The sequence below is a fragment of the Sciurus carolinensis genome, chromosome 4 (assembly GCF_902686445.1).
Source record: "Sciurus carolinensis chromosome 4, mSciCar1.2, whole genome shotgun sequence".
Taxonomy (NCBI): Eukaryota; Metazoa; Chordata; class Mammalia; order Rodentia; family Sciuridae; genus Sciurus; species Sciurus carolinensis.
The window spans coordinates 165099928-165116263 of NC_062216.1; the positions used below are offsets into that span (position 1 = coordinate 165099928).

The 16336-nt window shown below is 62.9% G+C and overlaps 1 protein-coding gene across 1 annotated transcript in view; it reads left to right on the forward strand.

Moving 5' to 3' along the window:
* The window catches only part of Tom1 (target of myb1 membrane trafficking protein), a 29621-nt gene extending 14267 nt beyond the window's left edge, over window positions 1–15354 (forward strand). The window contains exons 4-15 of the mRNA XM_047550758.1: window positions 302–451; window positions 732–866; window positions 976–1119; window positions 3058–3174; window positions 5512–5645; window positions 6988–7021; window positions 7330–7423; window positions 8341–8461; window positions 11870–11945; window positions 13402–13461; window positions 14504–14543; window positions 14616–15354. Of these exons, the coding sequence (XP_047406714.1) occupies window positions 302–451; window positions 732–866; window positions 976–1119; window positions 3058–3174; window positions 5512–5645; window positions 6988–7021; window positions 7330–7423; window positions 8341–8461; window positions 11870–11945; window positions 13402–13461; window positions 14504–14543; window positions 14616–14770 (1260 nt within the window). The 3' untranslated portion in view covers window positions 14771–15354. The remainder of the gene's footprint in view (window positions 1–301; window positions 452–731; window positions 867–975; window positions 1120–3057; window positions 3175–5511; window positions 5646–6987; window positions 7022–7329; window positions 7424–8340; window positions 8462–11869; window positions 11946–13401; window positions 13462–14503; window positions 14544–14615) is intronic.
* The last annotated feature ends 982 nt before the right edge of the window (window positions 15355–16336 follow it).

Consider the following 16336-nt stretch of genomic DNA (forward strand, 5'->3'; position numbering starts at 1 on the left):
CGTCCCCAGGTGGTGGGAGCTCAGGTTCTGGTCTCTCCCTGGAGAGCTGCCTCCGCTCTAGACTGGTCAGCTGAGGTACGGCCGCAGGATCGGGGGCACTGACCCGGGGAGGAGGCGCTGTAGCAGCCCCTCCGCTTCCCCGCCCCCAGGAGACAACCCGAGTGCTGGCGTTGCCCCCGTGTTCCCCTCCCGGGACTCAGACGGAAGTTCCTCCCACATGGGACGCAGGACCAGCCTGGGCGGGAGAGTGGGCACTTCCCTTCCTCTAAGCGGGAACTCCCGGGCACCTCTCGCCCTCCAGGTCTTGGAAACCTGTGTGAAGAACTGCGGGCACCGCTTCCATGTGCTGGTGGCCAGCCAGGACTTTGTAGAGAGTGTGCTGGTGAGGACCATCTTGCCCAGGAACAACCCGCCCACCGTCGTGCACGACAAGGTGCTGAGCCTCATCCAGGTGAGTCCTGGCCAGGGAGAGGAGGCCAGGGCTTTCCTTCCCAGAGCCCCGCCCGCCTGGGCTGCCCCGGGCCCTGCTGGCCTCGGAGAGCTTGGTCATCGGCGATGGTGTGAAACATGGGTGGCGAGGCAGGTCACTGTCCTTCGCTGGCTGCAGGTGGTCATAGAGGACCAGCAAGTCAGGGGAAGGCTTTCTGTTCCCTTTTGGGTGCCAGGTGGGGCGGCTCACAGGGAAGAAGGTGAGCAGTAGTTACCGGCCATGTCCCCTTGTCCCCTCTCAGTCCTGGGCTGACGCGTTCCGCAGCTCCCCGGATTTGACAGGTGTCGTCGCCGTCTACGAGGACCTGCGGAGGAAGGGCCTGGAGTTCCCCATGACCGACCTGGACATGCTGTCGCCCATCCACACGCCCCAGAGGGTGAGGAGGACCCCGACCTGGAAACCATGGGCAGGGCGGGGTTACCCAGGGTCCTGCAGCTCCTGCTGTGGACCGACCTGGGTGGCCTGCTCCACCGTCTTCTCCCCAGACCGTGTTCAACTCAGAGACGTCAGGACAGAATTCCCTGGGCTCCGACAGCAGTCAGCGAGGGGACCTGAGCCAGCACAGCACCCCTCTGCCCACCCCAGCCCTGCTGCCTGGCGATGCACCCATCACACCAACCCCGGAGCAGGTAGGCAGACAGGCCCCGGCAGAGCGGGCAGATGCGGGGGCAGAGCCCCCATCGGTATGGAAATCACTGTGGTGTTACAGTTCCTGCTTTAGAGGTGAAGTCCAGAGAGCGGTCACTCGCCCCGAGGCCCACAGCTCAGGAGGCAGCTCAGGCCTGTCTGACCCCTGGCTCTTCCCAAACCATGCTGTCCCCGGAGCCCTCGGGCAGCACCAGAGAAGAAGTGCGCAGCAGGTGGCCCTCAGCCAGAGGGCCCCTTTATCCAGTTGGTAACGTGCGTACTGCAGGTCTCGTCCTCGCTGGGGCTCTGACCAGAACATCTGCACAAGAACCAAACAGCGCGCATGGCGCCATCCTGCTTCCGCAAGCCTCCCACCGAGGCTCCGAGTGGAGCGTGGGTTCTAGGGAGGTTCTCCCAGGCGACCTCTGTGCCGCGTCCTCCCTCTGAGGCTGGTCTGCAGCGGCTTGCCCGCTAGCTGGGAGCTCTGCAGGCTGAGGCCGTGCCGGGTGTAGCTGCTCATGTCAGATGGGTTCCCATCTGCACAGCGGGGTGCCAGCTCTGGGGAGTCTACAGACTCCGCTGAGCGAGACCTCTGCTTTGTTATCTCTTGGCAAGTGATGAAACCACCCCGAGCATAGATGTTACCAGAAAAGTTTTGCCAACTGGACAAAATAATTGAAGCCATATAAAAAAATGGTAAAACCACCCCATGATACACAAAAAATCTACCTTGAGATTTCAGCCAGCTTGCCTAAAGTCTAGCAGCTGCATGGATTAAGACTGATTACCTCTAAGTACCAGAAGGTTCTCGCTAAGCAACACTGGAGTTTTTGTTGAGTTTCAGTCTGCTTTTGTCCCCTGGAACATGTTAAGACGGTCAGGAGCATGGCGGGTGACGCCCTCCCCCGCTCCCTGTGGTTAGGTCCCTCTGGGTGGGATGCCTCGGGTTCCCCACCCACTCACCACGGCGCTGGTTAAAAGGCCAGTGGCCAGGCACGTTGTGGGCTTCGGTGCTCGTGAACCAGCGTGGATATGCAGACGGTCTCTGGGCTGTTTCTCATGGTGAAAGCTGGGCCGTGGATGCCGTCCACCTGTGGCCGAGGCCCGGTTAGCAGCCTGTGCACTTGGCTGTCATGCAGTGGCCCGTAAACGGTGGCAGCTCACAGTCTTCCTGATTTGCATAGTGGCGTTCTCATTCTGAAATCACCCGTAACTGGTCACACTATTGAGAGTATGTCAGCATCTCTTTCTCAAAGCATCGTCCTCTGGCCGCCGCACCACGGCTGCCCCGTGAGGAAAGGGTTCTGCAGCCAGGTCTCGGGCATCAGCGTGCGCAGCTCCGTGGGGAGCAGAGCGCCCCGGGTCCTGCCTCACAGCTCATCTGTTTGAGGCTCCTGTGAAACTTCCTGACACTGTCCCCGAGCCCAAGCCCTCAGCTCCCTTTGGTCATTGAGACAACTGCCAAAGCCGAGTTTAAGCTCAAGGTGGTGGCAGGGCGGGGACACTAAAGCAGATCAAGGTCAAGAAGGAATCCAGGGGGATAGTCCCCGTCCTCCTAGGGGAGAGAGGGACACGAAGCCGGCTCTCCCAGGAGAGAGAGGGCCTGCAGCGCTGCTCCCAGGGGAGCCTGGGCCCCGGGGCCTCGTTAGCTCCACCTGGACCCAGGGGACGCTGGCGTGCTCCAGCCGCACAGCGGGCGCTGCCTTCCCCTCAGCCTGTCGCCTTTCAGCCTCTGTCTGCCAGGCCTGGCTCCCGGGTTTGGAGATGGCAACGGTTGGTAGCACCGCTGTAAGGGGCCTGTGGGGGTCGGGGTCAAGCCCACCACCCGCCTCTGAGGCCGGGCTGCATCTGGGGAGCCAGGAGCGAGGCTGCCTGGAGAGGGTGCTGCCGGGCAGCAGGGGCCCCAGGCGCTGCTCGCCTCACTCAGCCGTGGGTTTCAGATCGGGAAGCTGCGCAGCGAGCTGGAGATGGTGAGTGGGAACGTGCGGGTGATGTCGGAGATGCTGACGGAGCTGGTGCCCACCCAGGCGGAGCCTGCGGACCTGGAGCTGCTACAGGTGAGCCCAGGGCCCTGCCCAGGTGCCCCGTGCTCCTTCACCCACGCACATGCCTTCCCAGTCCACGCTGTCACCTTCGTGGCTCTCTGGGAACTTCCAGGTCACAGCAGGGCATGTGACGGCCAGGGGCTCTGGACTCCTGAGACTGGAACTCAGACCTCAGCTCTGTCCCCTCTGGTTTGACCCGAGTTGCCATCTTGCCTTGGCCGCCTCCTCTGTGAGATGCTCCAGCAGCCTTCCTGGTACAGGCTGGGCGTGAGCATTACGTGAGGAATGGCGTGGAAGACGTCAGCCCTGTGCCCGTGGTCAGCTCCCATGAGTGGCCCTGGGATGAGCTGGAAGGTTCGAGCCGCCGTTGAGGACGGTCGGGGTCAGGGCCATGTGGGCTTTGAGGTGGGGTGGGTCTCGGGAGCCAGGCGGGGGGGAGCTGTGGAGTTCCGTTCCTGCGTGCCGTGAGCCAGGTGCCGCTGGAGCAGAGGGGCTGTGGCTGGGGAAAGGCCCCTCCCTGTGGCAGTCAGCCATGGGGGCACCAAGAAGGCTGGGAACCCCCCGAGGCCCAGGAGTCAGCGGGATGCATGAGGGGGTGGAGCCTCGGGTGCTTGTCTGACCGTCACTCTCCCCTCGGGCCTCAAGCCCCCCAGGCAGGTTTCCATGTCCCTGTGCCTAAGGGGCTGTACTCAGGGGTCCTCCCCATGGGGGTGGGCAGAGCTTTGGAGCTAAGTGGACACGTGAGTGTGACAGCTGGCAGGGGTCGTGCAGTGCAGTTAGCCCGAGTGCCCACCCATGGCAGGTGTGAGTGGTGTGTGACTCAGGAGGGAGAAACTGGCCAGGTAGACAGACAGCGCCCACGCATTGGGACCTGGCTCCTGGTCCCAGGCTCTGTGTGGACTCGATTGTGTTCACCAGAACCCTCACCACACCCATTCTGCAGGTCAGGAAACTGAGGGCAAAGGGTCAGGTGACGTGCCTGGGGCGATGTGGCTGGTCAGTAGCGAGCTGGGTTTGACCAGGAGGCCTGACTTGGAGCGCTGCTCTCGTGCGGGCAGGCAGGGAAGCGCAAAGCACACACGCCAGAGCGCTGGGTCTCGGAGGGAAGAGCAGAGGCCACAGATGTCGAAAGTCGGCTGAGGCGCCCTGGCCTGTGCTGGTGTGACGAGGAAGTCCCGGGAGGCCCGGCCAAGGCGGGTGGGCGGCGAGGCACACAGGAGCCAGACCCAACAAGGGAGCGTGCTCTGTCCGCCATGCCCAGGGCACTCGGGACCCCATTCCATCCCCAAGGCAGCCGTCCACCTGGCAGCTGCTACCTGAGCAAAGAAACAGTCTTGCAAGTCAAACCTGCAAAGCTGGGGCTTTAATTTCTTTATTTTCCCCAAGTAAGTTTAAACGTGACACTCATGATTAAAGTGAGCTGTGACGTGTGGCTAAGTGCCGTGTGGGTGGGCTCCTGGAACAGAGCAGAAGGCGGCAGAACGGGTGAGACCAGCCAAGGGGCGGTTGAGTTAACGGCCTGCCCAGTGTCACCGCCTTGGATTTACAGGTGTGGGACGGGGTGCCGGCACACAGGAGCTCCCTGCGACGCTGGAACTCTGAAATTATTCCCCAGTTTAGAAAGTCGGATAACGAGGCAGGGATTCATAACCAGCGTACCTGGATAACGGCCTGTGTCCGGTCGTTGTCTTTTCTTTTTTTATATATATATATATTTTAGTTGTTGATGGACCTTTATGTCTATTTAAATGCAGGGCTGAGAATCGAACCCAGTGCCTCACACATGCTAGGCAAGTGCTTTACCGCTGAGCCTCGACCCCAGCCCCAGTCGTTGTCTTTTCTACACCCAGAGGAGCGTGACCCTGTGTTCAGCCCTCGCCCTCACGCCCTGCAGTCTGTTCTTTCAACTAAGTAAAGATGGTGGCAGAGACTTCCTTTGGAACCCTGCCCGCCCCGAGCCAGACCAGCAGCACAGTTAACGTGCTGGGAATTTTCTGTATTTTGAATTTTAAGGTAGAGTCAGGCAGGGTGGCGGGTGCATCTCAGCGTCCCAGCCACTGGGGAGGCTGAGGCAGAAGGATTGCTTGAACCCAGGGGTCCAGGGCAGCCTGGGTAAAATATCAAGACCCAATAGCAAAACTCATTAGTTAATTTAATTCATTAAACATAGAAACCAGAAGTAAAATCCGCACTCATGTTTGTAGAGCCCGAAAGCCGCCCCACAGAGACTTGAGGTCCTTGGAAACCACTCCCTCGGGCAAGGCCAGCCCAGGCCCGGTGCACTGCCCACGAGGGACGGCCTTGCTGGGTGAGTGGGTGAGTGACCGTGTCTCGCTTCCACCCCGGCAGGAGCTCCACCGGACGTGCCGGGCCATGCAGCAGCGGGTCCTGGAGCTCATCCCGCACGTCTCCAACGAGCAGCTGACTGAGGAGCTGCTGGTGGTGAACGACAACCTCAACAACGTGTTCCTGCGCCACGAACGGTAGCCCCTGCCCAGAGCCCGAGAGCCGCCCTTCACCCCAGCGCCCCCCCAGTCCAGCCCCGGGCGGGGGCAGGTGGCGCCCGAGCCCGGGCCCTGCTGCTGCGTACCTGCAGCCCTGGGCCCGCGGGCGATGACCCGGCGTGCTGAGGCCTGCTGGAGGCCACACAGCCTTGCCAGAGAAGCTCAGCAGAAGAGAACCTTCTAGGCCTTATTAAACAGGTGGTTTTCAGAATCCAAAGAAGAGCGAGACAGTGAAGCCACCAATAAGCAGGCAGGATGGCCCCGGGGCAGCTCTGGGTCTGGTGTGGATGTGGGGACACAGAACCCTGGACTGTGTCCCAGGTGCCCTGTCAGAAAATGTGTCAGCTCCAGACACTGGTCCAGCCTGTCTTCCTGAGTCAGGCCCCAGAGACTGGCTTGGCTTCATCATGCCACCAGATGGGGAGGGAAAGGGCCCTTGGTGACAGCTCACCAGGATCACATGACATTGGGGAGCACAGGGTGCCGCTGAGAAAGAGCGGCAAGGGCTGCCGGGCTTGCACGGGCAGTGGCCCTCCACGCCCCACCTCCAGCTGGCGGTGACCGAGTCCGTCAGCAGTGCCTGGAGATCCCGCACAGGGGCCTGGTGTGCAGTGCCCGCCCCACTCCTCCAGCCAGGGTGCGCACGGGTAATAGGAATTGACTGAGAGGGACCCCGGGGCCCCGCCCACTCTTCTGCTGGAGGCCCAGGGGAATGCAAGGCCCTCCTGTCAGTGCAGGCAGCGGGCCATGCGGTTGTCCCCGGATGCCATCCCCAGGCCACCCGGTGTGCGGTGCTTCCTGTTCCCAGACGCTTCCACCCAGTGTCTTCGCCCCTCCTCTCCCATCTGGGAGGCAGGTGCCCAGACACTAGGCGAGGGCACTGGAGTTAAGTAGTGATGCCACCTCTCAAGTCCCCAGACCAAGGCCGCCTCCCTCCACTCCCCAACCCCTTGGCCTGCAGTGGCTCAGACCCCGTGCCTTTCCCACACCACCTGCGTGAGAGGAGAAGGTGGGGGAGGAGCGGCACCGGCCCCCCTGTGGGCCATGTGCCTTGTCCCCTCCTCTGTCTTGCCTTGCTGGTTGGTTTGCTGGTTGTGACTAAGGGGCCTTTGACTGCCATTGAAATTGGGACACTTCAGCCAGTGGAGAAGGGGCCCTGCTAACAAGCACATGCAAACAGCAGGCGCTCATTGGGCAGACCAGGACTTCTGGGCACCCTGATGACCCACCGAGTTGATTCTGAGACCTGCAGTTTGGAAAGCTCTTCTGGAGCAGTGCCTGTCTGTCTGTCCCCTTGACTGGGATCTTTTCCGTCTTGTAGGTTTGAACGGTTCCGAACAGGCCAAACTGCCAAGGTAAAGGTCGTGTTCCCTGCGACAGGAGCGTGTGTCTCAATGGAAAGCGGGAAGTCTTCCCCTCCCCCCGCACCCCAGACAGGACAGAGCTGCTCACCGGGCTCCTAGGGAGGGCTCCTGACGCCTCATGTCCCACATAGGGCTCTGCCACCAGCTAGTGCCCAGGGCTTCCCTGAACGGAGCCCCAGTGGAAGAGAGAAGCCCCCTGACTCCCAGTCAGAGCCTCGGGGGCCGAGCGCGCGGGCCAGCGCTTCAGAAGGGAATGGGGCTGCAGGCCGGGAGGACACTGGGGCCTCTCCTTCCTCCAGGCCCCAAGTGAGGCCGAGCCGGCCGCTGACCTGATTGACATGGGCCCTGATGCTGCGGCCACCAGCGACCTCTCACCCCAGCTGGCAGGAATGAGTAAGTACCTTGGGGGCTCAGCCAGGGCACTCACGTGCTGCAGCAGCCCTGTGGTTCTGGGGGCTTTCCACTGCGCGCGGCTTAGAACAGCGTCCCTCCAAACCAACCTGCCAAGGTGAAGGTCCTGTTGGCTGGGACAGGAGCGTGTGTCTCACTGGGAAGCGGGAAGTCTTCCCCTCCCCCTGCGCCCCAGACAGGACGGAGCTGCTCACCGGGCTCCTAGGGAGGGCCAACACTTACTGAAAGGTTGGCACTCGGGACAGAACACTGGGGCTGTCCTGGGGGTCCCCCAGGTCCTGGCCCCTGCATCTCAGAGACCCACTGCTCTGTGATTGTCCCTCTGCGCTGACGCCCAGGGCCTAAGTCATCTGGGTGAGTTTGGGCAAGTGACTCAGACTCGCTGTGCCTCTCCCTGGGCCCACCTCCCAGGTCAGGAGGATGGGACAAGCTCACTGACACAGGCCAGTGCCAGGCCTGGAGGACACTGGGTTTGTGAGTGGTACTGAAGATGGAACCCAGGGCCTTCTCATGCTGGGCACTGAGCTACCCCCAGCCCATCATCGCTGTCACTGCGATTGGCTTTAATGCTGTGGCTGCGCGCTTCGTGCCCAGCCCAGGAGGTCATTCAGCCGTTCAGGTCTGGTCACTGCCCTGCTCCACCACCTCCCCAGCAGAGGTTAGGGGTGGCCTCTTCTCCGTTCTGTGACCCTCACTGCAGTCCCCAGGGGGTGACAATGCCTGCACCCTGGGTGTCAGCAGACTGCAGCTGGAGAGAGGAGTGGCCTCTGGCTCCCCACCCGTCTTCCCCACCTGCTGCCCACACCCCTGCCCTGCTGCTCCCCAGCACCAACCCCAGGCCTGGCAGAGAGGCACAGGGAGAACAGGCAGATCCCTCATGTGGCCTTTCTGTCCTGCAGACCTGGGCTCCAGCAGTGTGAGGCCTGCCCTGCAGTCTCTGGATGCCCCAAGCCGCCTGGAGGACGAGTTTGACATGTTTGCGCTGACCCGGGGCAGCTCGCTGGCTGACCAGCGGAAAGAGTGAGTGACCTGGCCCTGCCATGGTCCCCTGCAGGCAGGGCCTCTGTCAGGAGAGGGACTCTCAAGACCCCAAAACCTGGCATGGCGGTGGGCACACAGTGAGGAAAGGCATGTGGCTGCTCAGTCCAGCATGGCCAGAGAGCCTTGTGGTCAAGGGACAGACTGACCACAGTCGGCAGGGGTGGCCGGGAAGGGATGCTGCAGACGGTGACCAGCTCTGCCTGGACCTTACACGTGGTCAGAGGGGAACCGAGGCACCGAGAGACAGGTCAGGCTGGGCAGCTGGTGTTTGGCATCACAAGGTTGGGAGCCCAGGGCTGTCTGGTTCCAAAACAGTCTCTCTAGCCCCTCCACCCCTCCAGCGGCCGGGAAGTTTCCTAACGAATCCTCGGGGCTTTGAAGCCCCAGCCACCTACTCCAGAGGAGTCCCTGCGGCCCGCCCAGGCCTGCTGCCTTGCACCACCAGTGGGCTGTCCTTCCCGCAAGCTGTCCGTTTTGGGGGACCTGCTTTCAGCAGTAGAGGCAGGTGGCAGGTGTGTCTGAGGGCCCACACCTGGCCTTGGTTTCTCCAAAACTGGCTCCATACGTGCTTGTCAGGGAAACAGTTCACTTAGTGTTTTCTTCATCCCTTTGCCTGTGACCACCTGGGCTGAGCTGTGGGCAGCCAGGATTCTTACAGCCAAGGACAGTTCTAGATTAAAGGATCCTCCCAGCTGCTGCCACTTGGCTTTGGGTGCTCTGTGTCGATCCCCTGTCTGCACCCGCAAATCCAGGCCCAGTCACAGGCCACGGCCAGCAGGATGGGCCCTTTCTCCCAGTCAGGATTCCATAACCAGGATCCAGGTGTGCCCTGCCCTGCCCGCAACCAGAGCCAGCCTGGGCTGTGAGCCGACTCTCTCTTTTTTCCTTTTTCTGTTTTTGTTTTGATTTGGGTACTGGTCTTTGAACCCAGCACATGCAAGGCTCTGTGGTTGAACTACAGCGCTACATCCCAGTCCTTTTTTAAAAGTTGAGACACTAAGTTGTCAAGGCTGACCTTGAACTTTCAATCCTCTTGCCTCAGCCTCCAGAGTAGCCCTAATTGGAGGTGCAGACGGCCATGCCCGGCCGGCCGTCTTCACCCTGAGCAGAGTGTGCACTCCCAAGCCCAGGTGCTCCGAGGCCTGTAGCTCACGGTTGCCGTGGAGTTAGGGATGCTGCTGAGGCTGCTGTGCAGGTGGAAGCTAATGGGTCAGGGGGGACTTGCCTGCTGCGGGGCGGGCCATCCACACTAGCCCCAGAGATGGCAGCTTGGCCCACTGAGAGCGCAGAGGGCGCTCTCGCTGGGCTGCTTCTCCCCGACACAGCCCAGGGGACAGGGAAGCTGCACCCGGAGCTTGCTCTCAGGGCTGCAGTCTCCTGGCAGGGTGGCCCACGCTGGGGCTGCTGCACTGTGGGGAGCGCTTGCAGAGGGGCAGGCAGCTTGGAGAGGGTTCCCGCGCTGTGGACAGTGAGGGGCTGGGGGACGGTCAGGAAGCACCCAGGGCCCAGAGCACTTGGATGGGTGTCCTACCAGTGGCCCAGTCTGTCCCTGCCCAGCAGCCGCACGGGGACCATCTGAGGAGAGGCCCTCCTCCGTCCCGCACTGGCGTAGGACAGCCAGCCGCTGGCCAGGTGGTCGTGGGGCCTCCAGGGCAGGCTGCCCTATGCTGCTGCAGGCCCGGTGCAGGGCTCCTCCCCGGGCGGGAGACAGGCAGGGCAGGAAGGACCAGGAAGGAGCGCAGTGAGGGAAGCAGGGCCTCTGAGTCCCAGCGCCGCTGCCTGCTTAGCCAGGGACCGAGGGCAGGGCACTCCCCAGCCGTTCTGGCTTGAAGGTGGCTCAGCATGGCCCCGCAAAGCGGCACTCACGGGGACAGGAGCCTCGGGACAGGATGTGCGGCCACAGTCGCGCTCTGCCAGCTCCTGTGCCTTCTGGGGAGGTGCGTCACGGTGCTTCTCAGACACGGGGTCTACTCAGGAAGCCCCCTTCAGCCAGGCACGTAATCCTAGCGACTCAGGAGGCTGAGGCAGGAGGATTGCAAGTTCAAAGTGAGCCTCTGCAGTTTAACAAGGCCCTAAGCAACTCAGCGAGACCCTGTCTCTAAATTAAATATAAAAAGGGCTGGGGGTGTGGTCAGTAGTTAAGCACCCTGGGTTCAATCCCCAGTTCCAAAAATAAAAACTAGAAAAAACTTTTTTTAATTTAAAAAAGAAGCCCCTTTCAAGCCAGGCGTGTTGGCACAGGTCTGTAACCCCAGCAACCTGGAGGCCGAGGCGGGAAAGTCACAAGTTTGAGCCGGCCTGGACAATTTAGCCAGACCCTGTCTCAAAATTTTTTTGAATTAAAAGAAAAGAGCTAGGGATGCAGCTCCATGGTAGAGCACCCCGAGTTCCATCTCCAGCACCAAAAAAAAAAAAGCCCCTTTCAGTGACGCCCACTGATTCCTGGGAAGGCATCTTGGGTCACACCCATTCCACGTGTTGTGGTCCCAGTTCCTGAGTCCCCAGTCTCAGCAGAGTAACAGTGGCCCCCACCTGGGGCGACCCAAGCCCTCCCTGACGGGAACCCCTGGCTCGCCGCCTCCCCTCCGCGTGCCAGCCCAGGCCACGTCCCACCTCTTCGGCCTGCCATTCAGCTGGGAATCGCCACCCTCCCCACATTAGGACACGGTCCAGGGCTTGCCTGGACGACCCTGCTCCCAGGGGGGCCAGCTCCCGTCCACTCTGGGGTGACACTCAGTCCCGCTGAGGCTGCACCTCGGTCACAGCACATACACCTCCCGCCCTTTCCTCATCTGCCAGCAGCTGAGTGGCAGCCCCTTACCTTCCACCCTGCCGGGCTGGTTGACCTCCCCAGGGACATCTGGAAGAGCAGGACGGGTCATCAGGGAGGGGTGTGCCGCCCGGGCAGCCCACACGCTTGCTTTCAGCAGCAGACCAGCGGTGCCCTTCAGAGCAGCTTTCCGGGCCAGTTGGAATTGTGAGACGGAAGTGCTCAGAAGAGGGCTCCGTGGGTAATTGCCCAAGAGCGTGGGGTCAGCGAGAGCGTGGGTCAGTGCAGCTGTTCCTTAGCGTGGCCGAACCCGCCATCGCCCTTGGTGTTCTTGTTCTGGGTCTGGACAAAGACCCGCTGAATCCTCCAGCCTTTGCTGACGCCTGTCGCGGAGGTCGTGGGCCTGAGCCTGGTTCCCGAGGCAGACGTGGGATCCCTGCGTTCCCAGACAGTGGGGGCCCTCAGCCCTGCCCGTCCTGTGGTCTGCGCTGCCCTTGCCCAGGCCCCACCCAGTCCACACAGGGACTCCGAGTCCGCTCATTCCCAAGCCCTTGCATCCCCTCCAGGCCTGGTGTGGCCAGGGCAGCAGCTGATGGACGACTGCCTCTGCATTCCAGGGTCAAGTACGAAGCCCCCCAAGCAACAGATGGCCTGGCTGGAGCCCTGGACGCCCGGCAGCAGAGCACTGGAGGGGTAAGCGGAGGGCCTGTTCCACCCGGGCACCTTCCCGAGGCGGGGCCCTGGACCCAGGCGTCCGCAGCCCTTTCCCCGCCCGGCTCTCCGGTTGGTCCTGCAGCTGAGGACGCGGCTCCAGGCACCCTATAGCTCTGCCTGCTCCTGGCAGCGCGAGGGGCCTCCAGCACCGAGCCTCCCCAGGCCCGTGGGGCTGAGTGGTGGGAGAGGAAGCCCGAGGGTGCGGGGCCAGGGCGGCTGGAGGGCTGCCTTCTGCCCCACTGAGGAAGCCACTGGAAGGTGCTGGGCACAGGAGGGACGTTTATACTGACTTCGATCACACAGGGATTGAGAAGGGACCCGGACACAGGCTCTGAAAGTCATCAGCCCCACTCGGGGTAGGGGAAAGGCAGAGCCCGTGACTCCTGGGGACTGCCCGCTCCCTGCTGCGTCTCTCAGCTTCTGGGCCGTTCTCGAGTCAGCCCAGAGCCAGGCAGAGGGCAGGGGCAGGCAGGACCCAGCGGGGACCCAGGGCCTCGGGTCTGTGCTCGGCACCTGCCACTACTCGGCACTTCTGCACCCCCAGGGGCTGCGGCTTAGGCCACTCGTGGCTGGACTGGCCCCCACCCAGCACCGTCCTGCTCTCTGCTCCCGCTGCTGGGATTCCACCGGCAAAACAGCCGGCAGGGAGCTGGAGCCCTTGCTGCGGCTGCGAAGCCGGCCCCTGCCCTCTCTGGACAGCGCCACCCAGTGGGGTCTGGCGCTGGGCCACAACTTGGAGACCATGCGGGCTTGGCTGGCGAGACTTCTCCCCCTCTTTCTGGAAATGGCTAAGCAGCAACTCCGAGCCTGCACCTCCGCTCTGCGCAGGCACTGTGTGCGCCCTCTGCAGGTGGCCAGGAGTCTCGCTGCCTCAGGACAGTCTGTGCCCGTGACCTCCAGCTGGAGAGTGGTTAGAGAAGGAAGCCACTACCATGGTGGCAGAGACCATGTGCTTGAGGCCCAAAGTGAAATGTCCCCATCTGGAACGGCACCCTCTGAGACCGCTGCCTGTCCACCCAGCACCTCCCTCCCCTCAGGCCTTTCTGCACCCTTTTGTCATCAGCCGAGTCTGTGCAGGTGCCAGAAGACAGGACCTGCGGTCCCTCCCTGGGCCTCTGCATGCTGCCCTGTCCTCAGCCAGGAGCCCCACTGCACTCGGCGTGTCAGAACTCAGGGCGCGGCTCCCCCTGCCCTGACCCTAATCCAGCTTCCCGTACCCCGTCCCACCCCCTGCTTGGTCTCTGGGTACTGCACCCCTTCACAGCCAGGCACAGTGGACAATGAGGGAATGCCAAGGCCTCTTCCTCAGCAGGAGGTGCCCATCCTAAAGAGGAAGCTGGGGCACAGCCACTGCCACCCAGCTGGCGGACCTGAGCTTCTGCCTGGTCGCCCAGGGCGCTGCCCCTCGCTGCCTCACCCCCGCCTCTCCTTCCAGATCCCTGTCACCCAGGCCTGCCTCATGGAGGACATAGAGCAGTGGCTGTCCACCGACGTGGTAAGTCGGGGCTCACCCCTTGCCCTCCTGGCAGGGAATCCCATTTCCTGCTGAAAAATGAGTGGCCACAACCACGGTGCTGTTCCGTCGTGTGCGCGTGCAGCAACAGATTCCACCGTTGTGCACACTGAGCGCACCGATAAAAAGAAAAGAAGGTGCACAAGACCAGGGTAGAGCTGTCCCCCCAGGGGGACCAGGGCAGAGAGGGACTGGTGAAGGCCATCCTGGCCACCAGCTGCTCCTGGTGTGAGGCCAGGGGTATCAGCCCCGAAGGGGAGAAGGATCAGCTTGAGACCAACAGGGAACCACAGCCATGCTGGTCATGTCCCTGCAACTCATGGAGATCTCCAGCCACTGGCAGGGGGACACTGTCGTCCCCCTTGCACAGATAGAAGACTGCCAGGCAGCTGCAGGGGCCCAGGCCCAGGGCACTCGCCACTCTTCCCTAAGGGAGGCACCCAGGACAGGCAGTCCAAGCCCCCAAGCCCTGCTGCCCTGCCCCCAGAGACCAGAAGGCACAGGAGCGACCAGGGCTCCTAACCCAGTATCTGTCACCACCTCTCTGAGCACCAAGGACCAAGCAAGAACCGGGAACTTCCAGGCCAGCACCTGCCTCTGCCAGCTGAGAGGCAGGCTGTGCCCAGTCAGCGCCCCAGCCCCCAGCTTCAGCACAGTGCCTGTGTCTGGGCGTCCGCCTTCCCCCCACGGGCCGGACCGTCCCCTGACTGGACCCTGCAGGAGCTAGCCCCGTCCAGGGTCCCTGGGCAGCACACCTGTGCTGGACATTCGCACGCAGCCCACCAAGTTAGCCTCAGCCTCTCTGTTCTAAAGGAAGGAGAAACCAAGGCTCCGGGAAGTCACAGGACACCCAAGACCTGCAACTCAGTGGGAGGGGGACCACGGTCCAGGTCCTGGGCTAGCCAGGCTGAGCCCGAGCGTGTCACCAAGGCTGGGTCCACAGGGGCCTCGCGAGCCACACTGCACCACGCGGGATGGACCAGTCCTGGCGGCCTCTGACCTCTGTCTCCTTCTGCTTCCTCAGGGGAATAATGCTGAGGAGCCCACGGGTGTCACCAGTGAAGGTAGTAGCCCCTCCTGCCCACCCCTGACCCTGGACTCTGCCTCCCAGCCCACCCCCCCCCCTCTCCCGCTAGAATTTGACAAGTTCCTGGAAGAACGGGCCAAAGCTGCCGATCGGCTGCCCAACCTCGCCAGCCCCTCAGGTGAGGGGCCCCCAGGACCCCCTCCTGGCGCAGCCCCTCGGAAGAAGACCCAGGAGAAGGACGACGACATGCTGTTTGCCTTATGAGCCAGGGCCTGGCGCCCCTCTGCCCAGGCCTGCTGCCCCGGCCCTGGGCTCTCCCGCCTTAGCACTGCGGCTGCTTAGTGGGTGGCTGGGTGCCCTTTCCAGGAGAGTGGAGCTGGGCCATGCTACCCTGGGGGGCAGGACGGGGGGATGACCTGGGGAAGGGGTCAGCTCTCCACTGGACCCTGGCTGCCCCACCTCCTCCTGCAGCTGCTGGGAACCGGGAGGCTCCAGGCAGCTGCCTGGCTGCCTCACCTGGTGTGACTCTGCTCTCCTGGGGTCCCACCCTGGTCCCTTCCCGGAGGCGCCTCAGAGCCCACACTGCCTGGCCCTGCCTGCGGGCCTGGAGGCTTTGGCTTGCTGTGTGAGGCTGGGGTGGAGGCTGTGCCACGCTGCTGTCTGGGGAGACCACCCCCTAGGAGGCAAGGCCTCGGGGCCACCAGGGCCCCCGCCGCCCCTGCCTTTCCCCCCTTTCCCAGTTCTCCTGGCAGGCTGCACACCCTGCTGGACGATCACCTTGGACAGGGAGAGGTGCCCTTTGTGTCCCCCAATAAAGACAGAAACCACCTTGCCGGCTGCGTCCTTCTGAGCAGCACAGCGCCTGGTCTTGGGGCACCTCCTTTTTGAGCCCAGACTCCACACCAGGTGCCCAGGAGGGTCTGCTCTGGGCTCTAGGCACCCCGAGTCCAGCCCTCTTGGTGGTGGTGAGAAGAAACCCAGAGGTTGACCTGCCCAAGAGGGCAGCCAGGGAGGAAGGCAGTGGCCAGCACACCCAGGTCCACCGGGCTGGGCGCCTGGAGTGAGCATCTCTGGGTGGCACCTGTGCTGTGTGGCGTGGCCTGGAGCTGGGCACGTGGGAGGCCAGGCCCAGCCCAGCCCTCCAGGTACAGCGGGGGCAAAGAAAGCAGCTTAGAGGCAGGCACCAGGGACCCTCCGCCCACCCATGCCCAAGCGGGGACGGCCCGAAGTGCTGCCCCCAGGATGGTGGGCCAGGCCAAGCTTGAGGGCTTGCAGACAAGCCAGCCCATCACACCTGGCCTGCCCGAGCCACACCCCAGACACCCCTGTGGGGCCCCAGCTTCCAGCCCCACTCACAGGTGGGGAGAAGGCACGGGGAGCGTGGAGTCACACCGAGACGGGCCCACTCCCCACGCCGCTCCCTCCTCTCCACAATGAAGCCTTCAGGGGAATCGTGATTTCATAAGGACCAAAGCCAAGGCCAGCTCTTCCCTGTGGCCACCAGGAAGCCCCAGGAACTTCCCATGGATGCTCCAGGGGCCCCCAGCCCCGCCAGGGTAAAACTGCTGGTGGTTGGTGCCACCTGTGAGCAGGTTCCTGAGCACCGCTGAGCCAGGCGTGGCACTGGGGCTGGAGGGAAGCCTGAGGTCGCCGTGGCTCCTGCCGGGTGGAGGCAGTGAAGACGCCCGACAGCTGTTTCCTACGTGAGATGAAGGTCAGGGCCACCGGCTGGACACCAAGCCAGGGAGAGATGGAGCCAGAGGCCCTGGGATGCAAACCAGAAGGGCCCTGGGAGGGCCCTGGGCTCCGCTGGCTGGGACAGCACCAGCC